Genomic DNA, 23,184 nt, shown 5'->3' with positions numbered 1-23,184 from the left:
GAGAATTGTTGTTATAACATTTTGTTATCTGGACAAGCCATTTCTTGAATAATGCAGAGATCAGCCGAGTGTGACGCTTCAGTGTGATAGGATAAGTTAGTGCAATAGAGCTGTTGGCAAAATGGCATTGATAGATGTTGACTTACAGATAGAGAAGAAGATTCTCAACTGATGTCAGTTGTCATAGCGCCATTGATTTCAGTGTTCTACCTGTTCGTCGTCATAATAATAAAATAAAATTGTGACAAAGAGTTTCAGGTCCTACACAGGCTGCTGCTCTGTTTTTAGGATCTTACATTCACATTTTCCAAATTGTTTCTCTGTCCTCTGTTCTTTGAAATGGGGATGCTGACCAATTGAGGCTTCAGTCCTGGATGCAATAAGCTCCCAACAGCCAGACCCCTGCACCAAACCTCACAGAAACTAATGGGGATCTGCATGGTCATGTGGGACTGATGCACAGAGCTCACTGCTGCCTTGGGTTCTAACTGACTATGAAGGGGAAATAGTGAAACCAACTATATGCAAAATGCTGCCAAACGCACAAACTAAAAATGAGGGAATTATTCTGTTTCTTTTATCTTTAATTCATGTTAATCTTAGAGGCTAAATGTGAAAATGGTAGCTAAAACATTGCCAGACAGAAATGTAGTTCTTCGAAACTGGTAATGTCCCTTTTTAAATAACTGGTGCAGAACAGCACTGGCTGTACAGATGAGACAGAGATAATAAGAAAAACTTCTACAGTGCAGCTAAAATAGCTAATTAAAACATGACTTTTAAAAATAAAGTTTTAAACTCTGTGATGGCTCAGTCTTGCCTCTTTATTGTATCCTAAAGCCGAATGGGTCATATCCTCAGCTAGTGTAAATTGGCCTAGGAGCTGATTCACTAAGTCAAGGATTTTGTTTTGAGCTAAATCCCAGTCTGGCAAACACATAAGCATGTGGGTGACTTTACTCATGGACAACAAGCTCGTGAAATGGAACTGTGCTGATTTTTACTCTTTGGGGGTTTGGCCCCCAATGCATAAGGAATCTCCTACGGAGGTGTCGGTCTTCAACTATTCTGCTTTACCTGAGTGTAGAGATCAAAACGAGGTCCATTAAGGACCTAATAATAATAAAAACTAATCATAAATTTCAAACTTCAAGGATTTTCAGAATGCTTCAGTAACATTAATTAAGCCTCTTGATATCCCTGTGAGGTAGAAAAATATTGCTGTACCCATTTGACAGATGGCAAACAAAAGCACAGAGGAGGCAAGGAAATTGTGCATGTTGCGAGCGTGTTTGTGCATGTTTTGCATTAGCAAAAGCAATTAAAAATCAATAACTTAATGTTTGAAGATACATGCTGATGTCATTCTGGACCAGAGCAAACCTGGCTTAAATATTCAATGGAACCATAGCCTCAAAGCTTTCATGTGATAGAAATACACTTTGGGGGACTGATTTTTCTCAACTGCAGAGAATGCATGCACAAACACTTACTGTGACTGTTCACACAAAGAAGGTATTTGCCCAGGCAAACAACTAGATAAACACCTGAGTCATAAAAGATATTGCTGTTACCTCTGTGTCTTGTAGAACTTTTATTTAACCTGATAAGTATCACGTAGGTCCAGTTACCCTATCTTCAATATCAGCCTAAAAGAAGAAAATGTTTTGCAACAGTGAGCAATTTCATACCTCTGCCAAAGTTCCAACATTTCCTGGACATAACTGTGGTTTAGCAGTTCTCTGGAAATACGCAGGAGGAAGCATGTACTGGGAGGATTAAGCTTCATAGCCTGTCCGGTCTTGCCTAGTATGGGAAAGAGAGTGTTAGTGTCAGAACAGCCCCAGCAAGATAACCGTGGTTAAGCTTACTAAATTTGATCTAGCCAGGCGTAGCACTTTGGAGAGTGAGCTTCTGGGATACAAGCATTGACTTGATAAGGTCCTGATACCATTCATTCCTGATCAGTGGTAGACCTGCTGGGATTTCCTAAAGGTTTGTTTTCTGCTTTTGTGTTTACTATCCTCTTCTTTGTAGTAGTTTTTCTTAGAAGTGGTCTCAACCCAAATCTAGAAAGTCCCAAATTCTGGAACTGTTTAAACTCCAAATTCAGATGTAGATCCAAATGCAGATGTTGCTGATGGCCTCTCTATATATAATAGGTTAAACTAAAACACCATATTTAAATGCTGCACAAAGTTTGGAATCTAAGCTTGCAGTTTAGGCGCATCACTAGATCTACTTTCTTAAAAAATTCTGTTGTGTTTCCCCTCTCAAATTTGAATATAAATTCTTCCTCTGTTGGTTTTGCACTCTGACATTTAGCAGTCCATGTCATTGGGTTTTTCCTCCAGTTTTTGTGGGTCAAGTATTTTCTCAGCCTTTTCTTTATTTCTTGTTGTGTGTACTCTGTCTATAAAAACCTGGATGAGAGATGGTTCTAAGTGCCTACCCCGTGTTATATCTAGGCTCCAGGAGGAGCAATGTTGGTCATAAAACCCACTTGCTTATATTGATTTTCTAGGTGTTTATGATGGTCTTGTGCTCTCCAATGTCTGGAAAATGAAGGGTAGTTAATGGCTAATGGTGATTTTCCTTTAATGCAAATGGTCAAGCACCTACATTTGGCTCAGATCACATCATAGATCAAATCTAGGACCTAAAACAGGCTGACATTGCCCTTTTAAGGAGAGAGTGTCCTGCAGTTCCCTATTAATAATTAGTAATATTAGAAACCAGTGTATGTTGTTATCAGTGTAAAAACAATAGCTATCTAGAAAGTTTGTTTGCTGGTAATTTAACAGAACTTTTACATGCTCAGCTAGTATTTGATTTTCCTTTAGGAAACTTCAGAGCTGATGGACATATAGCATGCACTTGAGCCTTTGTATGCTACACACACATTCTCAAACCTACAGAAAATAAGAACTTGCTTCCTGGCTGGAATATTGAGCTTAATTAATCAATTAGGATCAAGGAAGCCTGGGGGATCAGTCTTTGGTTTCGGCATGGGCAGGGTCCATATAGCAAAGTATTGCTTTCAGAACACAAATGTTTGGCTTCTTGGAGAGGAAATATTAGTCTAGTCTAGTGGTTAGTGCAAGGGGCTGGGAGCCAGGACCCCTAGGTTCTGCTTTTAGCTCTGCTGCTAGTTCTGGGGTATGAGGCTTGCTTAATTACTATTTGTAAAGTAATTGGACAGAAGGTACTGCAGGAGTACCAAATGTTACTATTTTAATCAGGGGCCTAGCAGGGAACAGTGATCGTTTCAATTTATCAACGTATTTTTGGGCTTTATTCTAGGTCACTTTTGTTTTCGTTCTTGAAATTCTATTGCTGCTCTTTTCTCATCTCCCAGTGTGTTTCCTAGTCCAGAGTGGTGCCTGATGGGTGTACCTGTGCCAGACAGTTCTATACTATAGGTTTTTGTTTTGATGAACACCTGTGGCTCTCCGTTGGTGTCTTCATATAGCATGTCTTCTTACATTCAGGGCCAGAACAGCGGGGTGGAATTCAAGACCAGGATTGCCTCTTCCTTCTTCAGGCAGACAGACTTTCTGGCATTGCAGCTGGCTTTTGTTATAACAAGGCACAAAAGTTTTGGGCAGTTTTGAACTTCAGTCCTCAGGAGTACATGGCCATCAATATGTCCAGTCAGCTAGAGCTGGTTGAAAAATTTTCCACAGAACAGTTTTTGGTCAGAAAATGCAGTTTAATCAAAATCTAAATGTTTTGTAGGAACATGTCTATTTTGACAAAATACTCGATGCGAAAAATTGAAACAGATTTGACTTTTTTTTTCTTTTTCATTTGATGTTGTCAGAATGTGTTGTCTAGATTTTTATCATTTGGATTCATTTCATTTAACATTTTTATTATATTAAAATATTAATTGTAATAGGTGTTTGTAGCGAATCGAGACTCACCAGTGTGGCAGCGCCTCCTACTGGTCGTCTTGGGAATTAGCTCTTGTCTAGCCCAGATCGCCCTCTGCAGGCCGGTGTCTCACCTGCCGTAGGGCTCCCGTGTCCCTCCCGGACTCTGGTGCCCTTTACCTTGGGGTTCTGTCCTCTGCAGTACCCCTGTTTTGGGTCTCCCCTTCCTGGGGAACCCCCCAACCCTCTATCTCCACCTTGCCTCAGTGACTACTGCCAGTCGTCATCCAGCCCCCTTTCCCTGGGGCAAACTGCAGTCCAAAATGGCCACTCATCACTGGCAAGGGGGTTGGACCAACTGCCTCTGCCTGTCCCTGGGCTTCCCCTCTCCAGCTTCAGTACCTGCTTAGGCCTTACCCAAGGCCTCAGCCTGGGGAGTTGCCAGTTCCTTTGTCCTTCCCCAGCACTGCTCAGCCTCAGGTACCCTTGTTCCTCCAGGCAGCTAGGTCCTTCTCTCTCCAGAAAGAGAGAGAGACTCACCCACCTCCTCCCTGAATCCTTATAACAGGGCCCAGGTGTGGCTTGATTGGGGCGTGGCCCCAGCTGTGGCTGTTTCTCCATCAGCCTAGCCTTTACTCTCAGTAGCGGGGTAACTGCCCCGCTACAGTGTTATATATAATATAATGTTTTGACATTACCTAAATGAAATGATTCAATACTATCAAAATTAAGTGTTTAGATGGTATTTTTTAGTATTTCCATTCCATGAGAAATTTCAAAATTTTAGTTTTTTCATTCTGATTTGAAATAAGCAGATTTTTAAATGTCAGAATTTCTGGCAGAATGGGCATTCCGTTTTCCAGCCAGATCAACGAGGCCAGTAGATAATATGCCTAGTCTCTTTGAAACCCGCTTTGTTTGATGATCCACTGTGCCTTAGGTGAACAGCTGATTCTGATAATATGTTGCTGTTATAACAGTGTTACTCCATTGGAGTTAGTGAGACATGTCTGATTTTCCCCAGTGATCTCAGGATCAGACCCTGAGTTTAGAGGCATATTTGGTACCCAGACTAACTTTAACTTTTGCAGCTCTGGTTACCATTAGTTACCTTTAGCTTGGAATAAAGTTAATTGTGCGTTCTAGGTTTTAACGCTTATCCAAAAAGGTGGGGAAGGGGAAAAATAATTACAAGATGCTTTTAACTTTTGTTCAGGTGCGCGGGAAATAGTTTGTAGGATCTTTGCCATTGCAGGATACAAGCCCCTCTGAAAGGAGATGCATTTTTATCCCGTGAAGAGCCTTGCCGTTTACTTACACAGGACTAGCATTGATCATGCTATTATTTTCATTACTATTTAAAACATCCCTAATTGTAAGGAAAAGGCCCTAGCAACTGAAAAGAAATGAGATGGAGCTGGAAAAGCAAACCCACACAAAATATTTCTAATGTACAGAGAGCCCTGGAAAGGCATGTATGCTTTTCTGTGCACTTAATGGATTTACGTCAGTGGTAGCTGCTTTTATAATTTTTGGTATCAAGGCTATGACCTTATGCTTGGGAGCATTGAACTGTTTCCTTATTGGCTGCGACCTTAGCTGAACACACGGAATTTTTAGCAGTTCTGCTTAATATGGACAAAAACTGGTGCACATGTTACATTGAGAATGACTATTGTAGCGTTTATGCAGATGCTGTAAACTGTGTGTGTGTTTTCTTAACATTTTCATTGCATTCTATTGTCATTGTTGCCAAGACAATACTCAAGTAGCTAGATTGCAGCTGGGGAACAGAAAACAAGGGAGGATGGTGCATAAATGGAGGTATCTGCAAAATATTGTCAGCATTTTAATCCAGGGTGGTGATCTGATATAGAGGACTAGTGGCCTATAGTTGTCAGAGGCTTCATCAAAAGCCCATTGAAGTTAATGGGAATCTTTCCATCGACCTCAAAGGGTTTTGGATCAGCTGAAGTTAATACTTTTTAGGGGTTTTTTTTAAGTTAAATATTTAATATTTTAAATTTAAAGAAGATGTAATAACGTCTTTGTCACTGCTGCCTGTTAAAATAAATGGATGATAATGCAAACCCATGTCTTTGGTAGATTTTTTTAAAACTCTCCTCCACTTTCATGAAGGGCGTGGGTTGAAGCTGGTAATTCTAGAGCAGAGAACCCAGGTCAGTGGTTTCAAATCCACGCAATCGTGCGCTGCTTGGAGGGTTTTAAAGAACGTGATTCGCTTGTGTTTGGCTCAATGTTCCAGAGCTTTAACAGAATCTAATGGTTCCATTTGTGTGTGTTTTGTTTTTAATTGCAGGCTGCAAACAGTTACCTGAGGGATCAGTGGTTTCATTCTTTGCAGTGGAAGGTAGGTTTTACATTCACTATTTTCCTTATAACCTTAATAATTGTAACTGTTATATACCCTGTGAGCGATGCATGGATGGTGCTGTGGAAGTGCAAATGCCAAGAAGAGCCACAGCAAAAAATTAAGTGACTTGACCTTGTCTTGACCCAGGAGGTCAGATGCATCATTTCTTCATCCCTAGTGGTTAGGCTCAATTTATTCAAATGAAGAAAAGTCCCTTCCAGTTGAGGTTTAGGTGATTACTTCTTCTTTCTTTTCCGTCTTTCTTCATGCCCTATTGCAGCCATATCCTCTGTCTAAAGAGAAGGGTCTTTTCTCTCCAGAAACCCTACACCCTAACAAGGCCACAAACTGAGCAGCTTGTGATAACCTAGCACTATCAGCCTGTGATAGCCTCCATGCAGTATATATCAAACACATTTTCAGGTGGTACAGTAACTAAGCCCACTTGTTTCTGTGCTAAAGAATCTAGTAGATATATAGAAATTCACAATAAGGCAGACAGCCTAATCTTGAGATATTCTAGGCTACCCGGGTACTTGATTTTATTTACTCATGTGAAGCTGGGCCAAGGGTACCGTTTAAAGTTTCCTATTCATTGCAAGTAGCATCAGTCAGCTTATCAATCTGTTTCATGCTTTTAAATGATTTGGAATTACTTGCAGCCTTGGGTGGTGTTAATTCAAGAATCTTGGGTAATTTTTCATGTTCGTTGGAAATGAGGTTGATCAATTATGAGATTATTAAACAAATTACACTATAATATGTCAAAAACAGATCATTCCCAACCACCAAAACGTGACTTTTTAAAGGAGGGTGGATGAATTCTGTTACAGGTCCAAATTGACCACGAAGACATTTACTTGAGAATGAATGGGGTTATGTGTATAAACCCCACGGTGTGAAACAATAACCTTCCTGTGTGGTTTTTTTGGAGTGGAGAGATCAGCAAAGGACTTTTCTTTGGAAATGTTCCAGGGCAGTCCGACAGGTTGACTTCTTACCTGGTCGCTTATCAAGATTCCATTCTGCCCACAACAAGTGCATGTGAAAATAAATGGAAGTCCTTCCCATAGAATTGCTTTGGTGTAGGCATTTTTGGATAGCATGGATTGTGAAAAATAGTTACCCAGGGAAATTTAGATTACTCTTGTGTTTTGTACAGTTACAGACTTCTTTTACCAGCTACTTACAGACGAATTGTACAGGGCAGTGCAAATGGGTGATTAGGAGTAAGGGAATAAAACAGAGAGAGGAAAATTTAGGGATAAATCACTTTTAAATTTTATGCTTTGGTTTACCTATGTGGATATACTAATATCTACCTTGAAGCTGTAGTGTGAGGCATCTTTAATCCTTTTAGACCCTGAGCTGGAAAGTGCTATGTAAATATAAACTATTAATGTTTTCTCTCCTGTTAATAAATTGTACATATTGACAATCTTCTGAGGATGTTAAAGAAATTAGTGGGAGGAACAAATGAAGTAAATGCATCTTTGCAATATTTTGAGTCTGCTTGGCCGTGTTATGTGATGACCATGATTCGCAGGTCAGTATCAGATTTCATGCGGTGATACCTCAATGCTCCACAGCTAATGGGCCAGGTTCTGCCAATCTTACTCCATGTTTAGTAGTCTTACTGTTTGAATGATCCCACTGAATTCTAGTGCTTTGCTGGATTGAGGCCAGGGTGTTCAGCACCTTGCAGGATCAAGCCCATTCTTCGAACGGCTCCAAGTTCTCAGCAGCAAGATCCAAATGTTAAGGAGTTATTAACCCTCTCCCAGATCATGACCATGCAGAATATTCTATCTGTTGTCCATGTCATTTAGGTGACAAATAACATTGTGTACAAAGGCTGTGCTAAGCCAGGGCACTTCTGCTTTTGCCACTTAACTGTGCCAATTGGTAAAAGGTCTTCCTTTTACCAATATTTCAGTGTATGACTGATGCAAAGTTAGCCTGGAAGGAAAGATTATCGTGCTGCTTATGCAGCCCTGCAGTAGAATATGGGGGCATCATGGGTCACAGCATGAAGGTTTCAGGTGCTGCGACTTCCCCTCCGGCATTGATGGGCAAGGAGAGAGCAAGAGGGGCAAAGACTAGGTGGATTCTCCACCCCATCCAATGTGCCTGCCAGGAGAGCTGAGGCTGGTGGTGTGGGCCAGCAGATTACCTCCTCCAAGGGTAGAATTAACCAGATAACATGTCTCTGGTCCGCTCTTGGTGCGGCTCAGCTGTACCCTGCCCCATTCACAGGGCAGATGGTAAAGATACAATCTCGCCCTGAAGATTTAAACAGCAAAGAAAAACCGTAGCTAGCATGGCTTCTTTCGCTCATACATCTTCCAGCGATATGGAGACAACTTTGCTCTGTAGGAGCTGATCTTAAGGATGAGCTTTGTAAACTTTCCGGTGCTTGCAAGCAAGCCTCTCATTCTGGGAAACGTTGAGTAGTTTAACCTCAGTGGACATTTGCTGTATAGAAGGATTTATTTTTCTCTTCTGCTGCTTTTTTTTAAAGTTCTTTTTAAATAGAATAAAACATTATCTTGATTTGAAAGGCCTTCCCTTTGCCAGGAATAGGAAGCAATTCGTTTCCACGGAACAATGGCAGAGCTTAAATCATTGCCCGTGTACTTTGTGCTAACATATTCCTGTTTGCTGGAATATAGTTGTTTTTAATGTTTTGGTTGCTTAACTTTTCAGAGGAAAAACACCCACTAACATTATGCTGTTTACCTTGGAACGTATTTGGCAGTTCAAGTGAACTCACAATAGAAGCAAGGGCAAAGGCAGGATATCAATGAGTGGCCTCCTCCCAGGTGCCCCATGGGGGTCACAAGGTGACCCTGCAGGTGGCCCCGCTGCTTCAATTTCCCCTTTTGGACTCCTCAATAAACTTCACCCATAGGTTATTTGTGGCCAGAAATACCCCTCCTTGCGGTCTGGGTTTATTAACACAAAATAAAATTCCAAACCCCATTTAAAACTCTGGCAAAATTTCTGTTTCTACTCCCTGGCTTACCTGCCTGGGGCCTTTCTTGCTTTGGCAGGCCCCTCCCAGGCCCTACCTGGCTGGAGTCTTTTCCGTCTTATCCCTGGGGAGCCTGCCTTTCCTTGTCCTTTGCTTTCTTTAGCCTTCTGGCTTCCAGGCTCAAACCTTTCCCGTAGCCAAAGGTCTCCTGCTTGCTTGCTGCAGCTCTTCTGCAGTCTCTACTCCAGCTTCCTCTGGTTGTTTCTCCCTGAACATCTCTCTCTCGCTTCTCCCCCATCCCCGCAGCTTCCTGCTGCTGTTACAGAGGAATCATCTAAGGCCTGCTCAGGTGTGCCTACTTTGTAACTAGGGTTGGTTGGCCCCAGGCCTCTAGCCCAAAAAGGGGCACGCCACCCTTTTATACGGGATTAAGTTGAGCATCTCGGAGAGCAGCTACAGAATCTGCCCCTGCTGCTGCTGATACAGATTTGTCAGCTCACTTCTGCTACCACCTGTAACTCTGACTCAGCTGTCAACTTACATTTCATGTGGAAAGTTGCTTGGTGTGGTGACTAAACGGATCCGGAGGGAACCCGCAAAGAAATGGGCAGCCTGGTGGTTCAGAATGGTGGTGTTCACCACGGTCCAGTTGGTAAGGTAATATCTGCGTCTGTTTTACAATAGGTTGGTGGCCCTGCTGGATGATACTTTGGTACAGTACCTTGATCTCATCAGTAATATAGCTCTAGACATTTCTGCAAGTCTGGAGAACCCAGATGTAAATGTCTATTCTCCACTGGGAAGCCTTACTATCCTTATATGTTCTTTGTATTGTGGTAGTACCTGGAGTTCAGTCTCAGCTGAATTCAGGACTCCATTGTATTAGGCACTGTACATACCTTTCCTTCCCTGAAGAGCTTACTGTCTAAATAGACAAAACTGAAAGGAAGTATAGTGTCCCTATTTTATGGTTGGGGAACAGAGAAGCTAAGTGACTTGCCCTAAATTCCACAGGAAGTCTGTGTCAGAGAGAGGAACTGAATCCGGGTTTCCTAAGTTCCCAGTCCAGCACCTTAACTTCATGCCCAGCTTTGGTCTCATGACAGTCGGTGTTAAAATCTGTGGAAGCCCCTTTTACTGCGGGGGTGAAGGGAAATAAATATTCTGTATCATCTGACTGGCTGCTTTTATTCCCCTTTCCCCTCATGCTTAAACCTGAATGTATTTCATTGAGGTAGGCAGGGTGGACAAAGGGCATGAGAGTTCAGCTGTGTCCATCATATTGGCTGAGGAAAATAAAGAAAGGCTTCATATGGGGGCAAATATAAATAACAAGATATGGATCTTTGGCATTTTCCTTATGTTATCTGTCTCTTACTCTGTATTTCTTGCATATAACAAGCTCTTCAGAGCAAGGACCAGGTCTTGCTCTCGCGCGCGCGCTCTCTCTCTCTCTCTCTCTGTGTTTTTGTACAGCATTTTGGGACCCCAATCCTGATAGAGGGCTTTGGTCACTATCACAATACTCATTTTTAATATTGTTAATAATGAAATGCTTGATTGAGGAATACAAAATTGCACTGAATCAAGATAGATCTTTCCAGTGGGAAACTGGTTTTCCAGAGGACAGGATGGAGATTTACACAGGAGGGGAAAAGATGCACATCAAAAGGTTTTATGGCATTTGGTTACATTTTAATTGTTCTCATGGGTAAAGAGTGGCCATCACCATCCTGGGATGCAGGGCCGGCTCTAGCTTTTTTGCTGCCCCAAGCAGCAAACAAAAAAGCGCCGCCCCCAGGCCGCGCCGCTCCCCCCACTAGCCGAGCGCCCCCGGCCCCCCCCCCGCGCCGCCGGAGCACCCCTCCCCCCCGCGGAATGCCGCACCGCGCTCCCCCCGCCGCCCCTTAACAGGGGCCGCCCCAAGCATGTGCTTGGGTGCCTGGTGCCTAGAGCCGGCCCTGCTGGGATGTAGCCATTCATGTTCTTTAAACTGGCATTTAGAATGCTGGTTGCAGACCTGATAGGTTTATGGTTAGTCTCCTGAGCTGCCATTGCAAAAAGCACCATACTGGGTCTTCTGTGGTAGAGTGGGAAGCATGACTTGGGCTGGGCATTGCCCCCTTGTGCCTCTGCAAGCTGGAAGCACCAGACGTGTAGCTCATCCACTCATGCTAGCAAGTGGCCCTTAATTTGCTTTCCACAAATCATGCTGTTTACTTTTTACATTTCTCTCTGCCTGGACAGTGAAAATAGACTGGTCAATTTCACTTTTGTTTATATTCCTTTCCAAATTCATTGTTCGGTTTTCATGCACTGGGAACTGGCACAATGATGCAGTTTTTGGGTTATAACATTTAAAATGAACATTTTCCCTCAGAACTCAAGTACAGACTTGGAACTCTTGGTCTCCATTGCGAGAATTTTTGTTCTTAACCAAACCTGTATTTTGGGTCAAATATCAGCTGACAATGGCCCATTGATTAATGAGTATTTCTCTTGTCCCTTTGGGTCCAATTGCTACATCTTTACTCACTATGGATAGTACTTTATTCCACATTTCAATGGAACCATTCATAGTGTAAGGTACTACTCAGTGTGAATTGCTAGGGACCAGATTCTGATACCCCTGTGCATGATGAATAGCACTTTACTCCACTAGTGGCCCCACTAAATTATGCCCAAAGAGTAAAGGTATTGGAATCTGGCCCTAGCAATGGAAGTTCAGTATTTTTATATCGCAAACAGAGAAGGTTAAGTTGAGAGACACTGTTCTGAAAAGTGTGGTGTAGCCTCGTGTGAAACACCTTACGGCATTGTCACTATGGTAATGGTTAAAAATAGCGCTGTTGCAGGAGTGAGGTTTATATAGAATTTAAATGATAGCATCAAAGGATTTCACAGGCTTAAATCTGGGTAAAAAGTATATCGAAACCACAAGATCAGAAAACTTACCAGGGGTGATGGCTAAAAAGCTCCATCACTGAAACTGGCATGGGGACATCGGTTAATCTTCTGGCAAATGATCTGAGAGAGGAAGCTCTGGCATCATGTGATAATGCATTAAAAAAACATGTGACGCACTTCATATCAAACCTATTCAAAGAGCTGCTTGTTCCTTGGAATCCTTCCTGGATTTCAGCCATTCTCTTGGGTGGGTTTTCCACCATTGCCTCCAGTCTTCTCTGCAGCAGACATCACATTTCAGTATGAAGACAGAACAAATGTGTCATGACCATTTCCTTGTTTTCCTTGTAGGAATATCTTAGGCATCTGATAAAACAGAGAACTTGACACTTCTTTTTCTTCAGCAAGTTTTCAGTAACTAATAGACATAAAGGTAGAGGAGGAAAGAGGAGAAGGCCTCGTCTGTGTCTTTGTGAGCACATGAATAATTTATTGCAGGAAAGCTAAATTGAGTAAGTTAGTTTTGCCTCTAGTTCTGGAAGTGAGGAGGCCCTGTGGTCATTCTTATGTCTTATGGGAGTGAGTTCCACACTCTAGGTCCAGCCCTTAGGAAATTTTGTTTCCTGCCCCTTCCAGTGAAATATACAGGTATCTATTAAGGGGGACCACAGAGAGAGGTGACTTCTTAGTTACCTGGAGCCAATCCCACGTAGGGCGTTGAATATCTAGGATCTTGAAGTGGACTCTGAATTTAGTAAGCAACCAATAGAGAGTGAGGCATGAGGGTGATTTGTTCGTGGAGACGAGTGTGTTAAGCAGACAGGCTGCTGCATTTTATGCCAGTAAGAACCTTTCAGTGTATGTGGCTTTGTTCCCAGCAGAACGGAGACTAAACCTCAGTAGCCTTGGACTCCCGATGCCTTTCTCTCAGGATGAGTCCTTCCACTGTGATTGATGTTACCCTCACGTCTATGAATTAAAGGGCCACCTCCTGGGGGAAAAAAATGTTATTTAGAAAACATTCTACTTGCATAGCATATGTTTTTGGTATATTTAGAACCCCACCCCCAATTTTCTGTTGCTCAGGGCATTTTCATGAGCACAGGAGATTTTTAGAGTTTCTCTGTTCCTGCGACTCATTGCACCCCACCTAACGCAAAATCCAGCCATCCAATATTGCCATTTCCTTGGAGACTCTTGGCCTTGACCTTCTGTTTCTGAGTTTGCGGTTGTTTGCTGAGGGTGACCGGAGTGTCAGAAGCAGAGACCGTTGCTCTCAGATTGAGAGTAACTGCAAGGTAAGGCTGAGCTCTTTAAGAAACCAAGTGAAAAACAAAAAAAACAGCTGGCAGGTTAGCAGAATTGGTTCTAAAAGGAGACTCCTGTAGTGTTTTCCATGAGGCCTCGCAGCTTTTTAAGAACTGGCACAAAGGGAGTGGTTTATGCACTTGGAGCAAAATCGCTTCCACAGTCAATGCACAGGGGTGAGATCACTCTTAGCGTGGATGACACTGTCCCCACCAGAGCAGAAGTCTCTCTGAGGCTATGTCTTCACTGCCCCCAAAGGTGTGTGTTTACAGCAAGGTAGCTCACATGCGTTAGTGATTTTGCTTTGAAATCCTAGTGGAGACAAAGCACAGGTAGTTTATTACCTTATATCTATGTCCTAATTTAAGCCAATTCAAGGCAAGTTTGCAGTGGTGTGTATATATACAATGACCAAACAAAGTACAGCTGAACCCTCCCCGCCACCCCCCAAATAAACACAGAGGCTTTTATTATGCTCTTAGGGCTCTGCCTTGATCCTCTGTTTGTAGCCTGGCAACTGTATGTTCTCCATTGCTCTCTTGGAATAGCGGAGCGATGGACAGCTGGGGTGCGCTGCTGCTTTGCTCCGACTCCTGCTGGAGTATTGCTGTTGCACAGTTCTCCTGTACTCACTTGATGACTAATTCTAAGCAGTTCTGTCTTCCAGGTCACAATGACCCTATGTCTCAGCAGGTTTGCAAAGTACTCTTTCAGTTCCTCTTTTATAACTGTAATAAAATGCAACCTCCCCTTGGGTTCCTGAAGTAGACCGTGTCTCAGGAGAGCTAGATTCCCTAGCGTCGATGAGGTCTCTTTTGGGAAAGCATTGGAGATCTGCTTCAGGGAGATTCTATGAGGTGTAACTGTCACTTGTCCTTCTCACATGAGCCACTGGATGCAAGAACCTGTGATTTAATCTTGGACTGTGCTTTCTCACAAAGCTCGCTGCTCCTCAGTCAAACTCCTCTTCCTGCTGAGGCTTTTTCAAGAATTGTACTGAACAGAATTAAGATGTTTCACAGGATAATGAGTTTCCCTAAACCCCTTTCTCTTTTCTACGGAGGGTTAGAAAGTGTCTTTATCTGCTCTGATTGAAATTCCCCCCTTACCTCTGGGGATAGGTGAAATCTCTCTTGCTAGTCTCTAGACCAGCTGCCTTTCCAGCTCGGTAGTAGGGAAAAATTCCTTCCCTCATTGCTCTCTGAATGACTCCTGAGACTCACAGACCAATAAGGATATGTCTGTGCTGCAATTAAACACTCACAGCTGGCCCTGGTCAGCTGACAGGGGCTTGTGGAGCTCGGGCTACAATTGCGGTATAGATGTTCGCGTATCATCGATCCGTATCAGCCCAGCAAAGTTGCTCCTGTGTTATTAGGGATTCAATGCTAGTCATAGAGCACTGGTCTAGAACTTTGACGTTTGGGATCTTGTTACAGAGGAGACACAGCACATGTGAAAATGCTCTAGTTGGTTCAAGTGCCTGCTGTAGAGTGTCCATGTTTCGCAGCCATAGAGAAGAGCTTAACATGATTGCACGATAGACGCTAATCTTGGTGTGAAATGGAATGCCTCTGACATCCCACAGACGGCGACAACGGCGACCATAAGCAGAACTGGCGTTAGAAATATGCTGTGTGATGTCATCATTAATTGTGGCCTTATTAGATAGTATCATTTTTAATACTGCATTAAGCAGTGTGTCATCAATGGTGATTTCAGGGGCAGAATACATTTTCCCCGGAGCAGGCTGGTAGAGCAGTTCAGTATACAGCCCTTCTTGTATAGCCATCTCCAGGAATAATCTAGGCCTTCTAAAATGCTGTACCACAGGACTTTTTAACTTGGGGTTTTATTGTCTCATGTCACATGAAGCTCAAATATCTTAGAATAAATAACTCTGTCCAACCCACTTACCTGTATCGAAAATGTCTGAGTGTTTGCAGTCTGCAGTGATACCCAGGTCTGGTAGCATTCATTGGCATCATGGTCTTGGCACGTTTGTGGTAGCCTGTCACAGTCCTATCTCCTGATAAAATCAGTCATGTAAATCTGTCTCGGAAGTTTGACAGCCAGAATTTCTCTTAGGGAGGGCCTGATCCTGCAAGGTGCTGAGCACTCTCTCCTACTGAAGCTCCTGGGAGTTGAAAGGTGCTTGGTACCTTGTAGGAGCAGCAGCCTTTGGGCCCAATACTGCACCACTGATATCAGTGGGAGTCTTGCAGTTGGCTTTGCTGGCTGCAGGAACAGATCCTTCCTAGCCCAGGTAGCCACACAGGTCCAGAAGGACAAGAATAATTTAAATTTTTCTCCTCTTCTTTTCATGTTTTTCTCATCATCATGTGTCTTGAATTCACCACAATAAAATTGCTGTGTCCAATGTAAAATCAGCGCGCAGCATGCCCGCTTAAAGGATTGTAGCAATTACCTTTAACATCCACCAAACCGAATGGAATGAAATGTGCTGCACGTTGCTATATTTATTATCTGTTCTCTCTCCTGTAATAATTTCCAGACACTCAGCTTGTTTGTCATTTAAATGTCCTTTGTTTTTGAAGAGTAGCATTTTTAAAAACTAAAATAAGACTGAGAAAATACCGACAGCAAAAGCTGTTTAAATCTATTCGACCCCAAGTGGCCAGCATGACATTATTATTCACTGCAGCATATTTTCAGGTGCTTTGTACAGTTCTGTTTGAAATGAGAATACTAGATTACACTTAAGCGACCCTTGCAAAGGTAAGATGCATCAAGAACAAAGGAATTGCCGAGGGTGATTTACTTAAACCAGCTTAGCTTTAAAAGTAAGACTGACATTGATCCTGAGGATGCATTCTTTGTGCACCCCAAAATTCCCAGGGTCACAACAGGAGTTTTAGGTGCAAAATGAATGCAGAATTAGGCCCTTGAAATATTGGTTTATCTTGCCATGTCAAGGAGCATTTATATAAGGGAGAAAAAATTGCAGTAGATTCAGTGAAATCTCAGGTTTTATGCTGATCTTGTGCAGTGAGCTGAGGGGTAAAAAACTGAGTTAAGCAATGGAATCATTTCAGAGGTGAATACTGCTCTGAAATCCGATACTTCTCTTTGTGAGAAAGGAAACGGCAATACAGTGCTCTGTAGTAAGGACTAAACTGCTTTTCCGAAGTTCCTTTAAGATGCTTGTGAGTATCACATCCGTATACAGTATCTGAGCTCTCCCTAAGGCCTCTGCAACAGCAGCCGCTTTCTGACACAAACACGTTCCTTGAGCCGTGCACATCTCTCCTGCTGACGACATTGATGATGCAGGTGCACATGAGAGAGAAGTCAATTTCAAAGCCATTTATGGTGGTGCAGAGCTAGAAACACAGCAAAAAAAATACATTTGCCAAGGAGGGGGGAAACAAAATAGGTAAGTATATGCATTTCTATTTCCAAGCTTCTGCAGGAGGTGAGACAGAGTGGAGGCCAGGAGAGAGTTTGGGGGAGGGGCTGCTGCACATTATGGAGAATAAAAGGTAAAAGGAAAAAAGGGAAGTGACAAGTGTGTCCCTTAAATCTGGCTTGTATATCTGGGAAATGTAACTGCTTTGCATGCTGCTGGCTGCTACCTGATTTGCCAATGCTCCCTTAGACTAGGAAATAGCGCTGACATGGATTCTTCTTAGGAGGCTCTCATTATCGGTTAGCAAAATATGCAGTATTAGAGAGTGCTTAGTGCTAATTTAGGGAGCTTTCTCAGGTGGTGAGCAGGTCTCATTCCTTTCCCAGCTGAATCTTTAGCCTCCTGGAATGATTGGCATTTATTTTGCAGTCTTGCCATTGGCACAGCATCCTGTTTCCCAGGCGACGACTGGATTCCACCTCGTAGCGTGGAATCTGAAGTGTGCAAAGCCAGAGCCAGTGGGTTTTTGTGCAGCAGGGATGCTATCTGGCTATGCTCCCCAGTGGCCTGGATGCAGTCTCCTACTTGGAAAAACTGGTCAACGTGCAGTAATGATCAGGCCATGTTATCCCCGTTTTTCTAGGGCGTAAGTCCCTCATTCCCACATCAGGCTGGTAGCTTGTGAATAGCGCCGACCAGACTCCACAGACACAGCCAGCGTGGGGGGGGGGGGGGGGGAGGTGTGATATGATGAAGCGGCATTAGAAAGCTGGATACCAGTGACACTTTTGGACTTGATGTCAGCTGTGTTCTGTATCCCAGTCAGTAATGCCTGGTGTGTCTATGGATCGGGCTGTTTGCGTTGAGTTCCCTTTCTGGGGAGCAGTAAGACTGTACCGGCAGCTGGAGTTAATGCTCCTTGCTGGTTACAGTCGCCATGTTTTATGTCTCGCGTTCACTTCCTGACCTGTGCTGTAACTCCATCATAACTCACTGCCTCTTGTGTCGCATTACTTGAAGACTATCATTCCCATGCATTGCCTTTAGCCTGTTGACCCTCTGGATCTGGGTGTAATTTATAATTTACATACCTAGCTGATAGTCTGATCTCTCTTTTAGCTACAGTACATAACTGTCCATCTGTGACTGGCCCAGAGCTTAGAACATGGGCACTGCATGGCAATAACAGAGTATCCCCGTAATGGTGGGAAGTCCATCAGGGAAACACAGGATGTGCCAGACTGGATCAGACCAATGACCCATCTAGTCCAGTATCCTGTGAGGACCCTAGTGCAGCACCAGATGCTTCACAGGAAGGTTCAAGTACACTGCAGTAGGCAATAACGGGATCTGCCCCAGGAGGAGATTGCAGGGCCAGAAAGTGGTTGAAAGACTCATCCCAGTAGAGGGGAGAAGATCTTGTCTACACTTGCAATAGCATGTGGGGTGTACGTAGCTACACGCCTCAGTGCAGGGCAGGCCGCGTCCATGCTCGCTGCGAGGTGTAACTAAATGTGGGAGTGAAAGGTTCAGGCAGGCAGGAGGCAGCAGGGAAAGGCTGAAGCAGAGGGACACTACACTGCTAAAAAGAGCTGGGCAGTAGTGGGTGTGTAGAGAGCTGTGGAGGGTACATACCCTAGGGTGTAGGCTCGTAGGGCGCTCTGCTCACCTGCACCATGCCTCACCATCTACATGGTGATTTCTACCCATGCTAGTCGGGCACGAAATGTCTGCACTCTACACACCACTGCGAGTGTCGGTGTACTCTGGGAGGCCAGTGCAGCCCTTAAAGCAGATGGTGCAGGCTTGGCAGGACGGGCTGGGAGATGGTCTGATTTTGTGCATCCAGCAACCTCTGTGGGGTGGTTTTCCACAGAGGTCTGGCCATAAGCTTGAAGCTGCCCTCGTCTCCTGAAAACCCCGAGGGAAGATTGCAGCAGCAGTAACCCCACCCAACTACCCCTGTTGCAAGGTGTCACGGACCTTTGGCTGCTGCCATAGGACTGGAGAATCTGTCCCTCTCGGTCTTGCATTTAAAAAATATGGGAAAACATGGTCAGTGTCACTTTTTCTTATGGGAAAGATTACATGGAATTTGCAACCCAAGGGTCCAGCTGTTCTTGTGTGAATGGTTATTGCAGCCCTGGGGTTCTCTAGGTTTCTGCTAGAAACATATTCCGCAGTAGCAGTGAAATTCCGCATAGCCAAAGCAACATTAAAAAACAAAGCCTTGCTTGGCACCGTAATATGAAAAATATGGGACAGCCGTTGCTGTGAGCAGGATGAAAACTGATGTTTTGCCAACCTGAAGTGTAAAGCTGGTGCTGGAACTGAGGCTTGTAGAATGGGAGCATTTGCCAAAAGGAAATGGAAGCGGGGATGGAGGGTTTCGGGGAATGCATCAAGGTCAGCCTTGCCAGAAAACATCTCCCCTGTGGACAGGTCTGATTACGATAGTAACCACATAGTCCATGCAAAGTGCAGCTGGAGCCACAATTGGCCTTCTGTGTTAGATCGTTACTGAATAGCATCTCGAACGCCCAGACCGGGGAGGTCTGGCTCAGGATCTGCCAGTTATGTTTCTGTTCCATCATGATATTAGGCTACGAGGGATTTACTGGCTAGAGGGCTTTCCCATACGCAGAGGTGAGAAGGTACAGTACAGATCCCTTACATTGGAGTTTTTGAATGCAGCATGCTAAAAATACACTTCAGTATTGGACACAGTGGAATCAAATCGGTGCAAGTTAAAATAGGGAATGTTAGAGGCCGGTGGTAGAATATGAGTTCAAATCCCAGCAAGTTGCAGTTTACTTCAACTTTCCAAGGTCTATAATATTGAGTCCTAAATGGTTTTGAATGTAAGGACTTTTCATACGAAACCATAGTACAGTCCATAAAAAAAACAAAATCCTGCTTGTCCTTTATGGATCTTTAAAGTCCCCAAGGGACTCTTTTTCTTGGCCTCTGTCTCTTTGTATTAAATTCCCCTCATTTCCCATGCTCTTGCGTACAGGTTGGTTGCCATCCTCTTAGCAGAGGTGGCTGCAGGCTGGTAGTGGCCTTTGTGGCTGTAATTTGTCAAGCACTTTAGGATCCATGGGGAGAAGGATGCTGTCTGATTGTAAAATACCATTGGTTGTACAGAGAGCATGTGAGTGGTGATGTGATTCTCTGGCTTTATGAGAGGACAGATGAGATTGGGAAACAGGGAAGCAATCAGGGGCTGCTCCCAGGAGAGAGCAGAAATATTAGGTTAGTGTTCTGCATGTATTTTTATGGTGCACAGGTGGGAGACAGTGGTCCAAGTGGTCACAGCCTACACAAACGGCACTAGAGAGGAACTGGCCCCCCTGATGTTTTGCTGTTGTACAGGCAATCTAGTCACTTTCTATGTGTGTTTCCCATGGGTGGTTTTTGGCCATTGCTCCTTCGTTCCCAGAGCAGCCTTGCTTCATCTGAGAGGACAGGACACACCATTGGCTGAGTAGCTGAAGCCACTGCTGTGTGAAGGAGGAGGGTGGTCGCTCAGTGAGTAGTTACTAAGTTCCCTCAGCATAACCCTGCTGTGGTGCGCTTGATGAGCGTGCTACCTGTGTGCCAGCACTCCTTTCCCATCTCCTTTTCTTGTCTGTATCAGCCTGAGCAGCAGTGAAACCATCTTCGCTCTTTCATTTTTCCAGCACAGGATCTCAAGGAAAGATAAGCCCTGACGTCAATGGGGAGCGTCTGTTTCGTAGTCCAGTTTGTTTATTAGCCACAGCTGAACTCTTTCACCTAATGCTGAACCTGCCTAAACTTCATGGCCCTGGAAGTTCAGCACAGGTTCAGCTGTCCTCGGGTTCTTGTTCTGTTCGATTTGGTATAGGTGCTTATGCCGCGCTCATCACCGTAGTACTCACGCAGAGAGTATTAAGCAACGTGACTAACACATGTCATGTGTGTGTTGTTGCATCCATTCCCCAGGGGGAGAAGTGTGTGCAGTGGAGTGTTCTGCTTTGGAAGTTTGGGTTTTTTTGTAATAAATGTGTGCTTAGCAGAGACTGGGGGAGAGGAAGAGAGAAAGAGCCCAGTGAAAAGACAGGGGGGAGAGTTGGGGCATAGTGGAAAACAAATCCAGATAGACTGGGTAGAAAAGGGAGAAGAATGGGGGTGGGGGTGGGGGAGATTCTGAAGAGAAAATGCAGCTGATGCTGTATATATCCCACCTACTTTTGCCATCCTAGCTCAGATGTGTGAGGCTTCTCTTGTACTTAGTACAGAGCACTGAACTAACGCGGCAGCATGGTCTAATGTCTAGAGCATAGACCTAGGAGGGAAGAGCCCTGTGTTCTGTTCCCAGCTCTGCTACTGACTCACTGGGACACCTTGGCCAAGTCGCTCCACCTCTCTGCCTTGGTTTTTTCACCCCTCCCTTGGTCTGTTAAGGCCGTAGACTGTTCAGGGCAGGGACTGTCTTTCAGGGTGTATGTGTTTGTACAGAGCCTGGCACAACAGGGCCCCAATGTAATGTAATGTAAATAATCAGGAGACTCTATTTTTAATCAAGATTTTGAAAAAGTGGACTCGCCATGAGAGAAAAAAGGATACAACGTTTTATACAAACCCAAACTGGCTTTGCAAACCTCAAGAAATAGTTTGGGAGGTTCAGGGAATCCCTAGCTCCAAAAGCTCCCCTCTCTCTCCTAAGGCATTTCTTTGGTATTTGGTTATTTGTGGGAATTTAGTCACCGTTGCCCAGCCTACCCCAAGCATGCATTCCTACGTGGTGGGTGGGAATTGACATTCTTCAATGTTTAGGGTTGGGCAAAATTTAAATGAAGAAAACTCATGTTTTGGAGCAAAGTGTTAAATGATGTTGCTGATGCAAACAGAGCTGTCCCAGAGAGCCATAAATCATGGGTGCTTTATAGGTAGGGCATCCAGACAGTTATGAAGGGGTCATGGCTTCAGTCATGTCAGTATATAAGGCCCTGATTTTGCAAAAGGATATGTACCCATGCACTGTCCCATTGACTAGAATGGGCTCCAGGCAAGCCGATTCCTTTGCAGGATTAGGGCCCAGGACTGGAGCTAGCAAATGCTGTTGATATGAGCTTTGTTTGCCCAAAAAAAAAAAAAAAAAAAAAAGTCTACGAGAAAACGCTCTCCATGGCTTAAGCCAACCTCTTACTCTTGGAGGTCAGGAAGAAAGTTTCCTTAGGGTCTGTTATACCTTAACTACGTATTACAGAATTTCTTGCACCTTCTTTTGAAGCAGCTGGTGTCACCCACTGTCAGAGACAGGATACTGGACTGGATGCTTTATGTCTGTACATATATATGTGTGTGTGTACACACTTCTATATTTAGTTAATAGATTAAGGGGCAGTAGATGGCACTCAAGAATACGTTCTTGGGTTTAGTAAAACAAATACAATGTGTGTGTTGTACACTGCGAATGACTTGTGTGCAGCACTTTACATGGAGCTGTTCAGAAGTTGGTCCATTGGTTGATGCAGTGTGACAGTTTCTGTGTTGTGCATTCCACAAACCTGAGTCATGTGCACCTTGGAAATGCAGCCTCAGTTTATAACTGTTCCATCTTGCCGTCAGAATAGAACTGGAAACGTTGCCTGGCTTAGCGCTGGCCTGCAGTGAGCTGGGAAGGAGCTTGCCTTTTTCCCATTTGCTGGAACTGCCTTTCTCAGCTGAGCAATAAATCAGTAATTTCTGGCGCACACAGCCCTGGGGAAGCCATGGTGTACTGTTAGTGCGTCTACAGAAATGAGCAATTAGCTCACCTGCAGTCGAGCAGAGAGAGGGGAAAGATGATCCCAGCTGAAATCCTGTAATGGTTGGAGTCCAAGTGCTAGAATTTAAGAGGACACTCCAGGTTGTGGTTTTGTTTTTTTCTTTATTCTTTATTAAGACCTCAAAAATGCCTCAGGTCCCTGAGGGAAATTGGCTGTCAAAAACTGAGAATGTTTCCCGGACTGTAACAGCAGTGAGCAAGCGGAATGGGATTTTGGGCACAGTGGAGACCAACGTTTTCTCATCATCATCATACCAAGGGTAATGTCTCCTTGGGGGATCTAGAGACATCAGAACCCCAGGAAGAGATTATTCTTTTCATTTATGTGCATTTAGACTTGGATCTTACAGCCCTTACTTATGTAAATGGTCCCATTATTCTCAACCAGAGGCTGGGAGTGTTCAGTGAGCAAGGGCGGCAGGATTAGGCTCTCAGGGCATATAACTTCATTATGTATAGGATTTTTTTTTTTTTTAAACCTTCTGTGTCCTGGGTTCTCCCATTCTGAACCTTTTGTCCGCAGCTCTCTGTGTGCGAGGCAGTGTGATCTACTGGTGGTAGAAGAAGAGTGTGAATCAGAAG

At 44.0% G+C, this 23,184-nt stretch overlaps 1 protein-coding gene across 4 annotated transcripts in view; it reads left to right on the top strand.

Moving 5' to 3' along the window:
- Positions 1-23,184, top strand: part of CMIP (c-Maf inducing protein) — a 174,635-nt gene that overhangs the window by 105,153 nt on the left and 46,298 nt on the right. For all 4 annotated transcript variants that reach the window (XM_034788074.1, XM_034788073.1, XM_034788076.1 and 1 more), the window contains exon 3: positions 6,196-6,246. In XM_034788074.1, the coding sequence (XP_034643965.1) occupies positions 6,196-6,246 (51 nt within the window). The remainder of the gene's footprint in view (positions 1-6,195; positions 6,247-23,184) is intronic.

The sequence above is a fragment of the Trachemys scripta genome, chromosome 13, assembly GCF_013100865.1.
Source record: "Trachemys scripta elegans isolate TJP31775 chromosome 13, CAS_Tse_1.0, whole genome shotgun sequence".
NCBI classification, from domain to species: Eukaryota; Metazoa; Chordata; order Testudines; family Emydidae; genus Trachemys; species Trachemys scripta.
The sequence above is the reverse complement of the archived record's forward strand: the minus strand, read 5'-3'. Positions and strand labels throughout refer to the sequence as shown.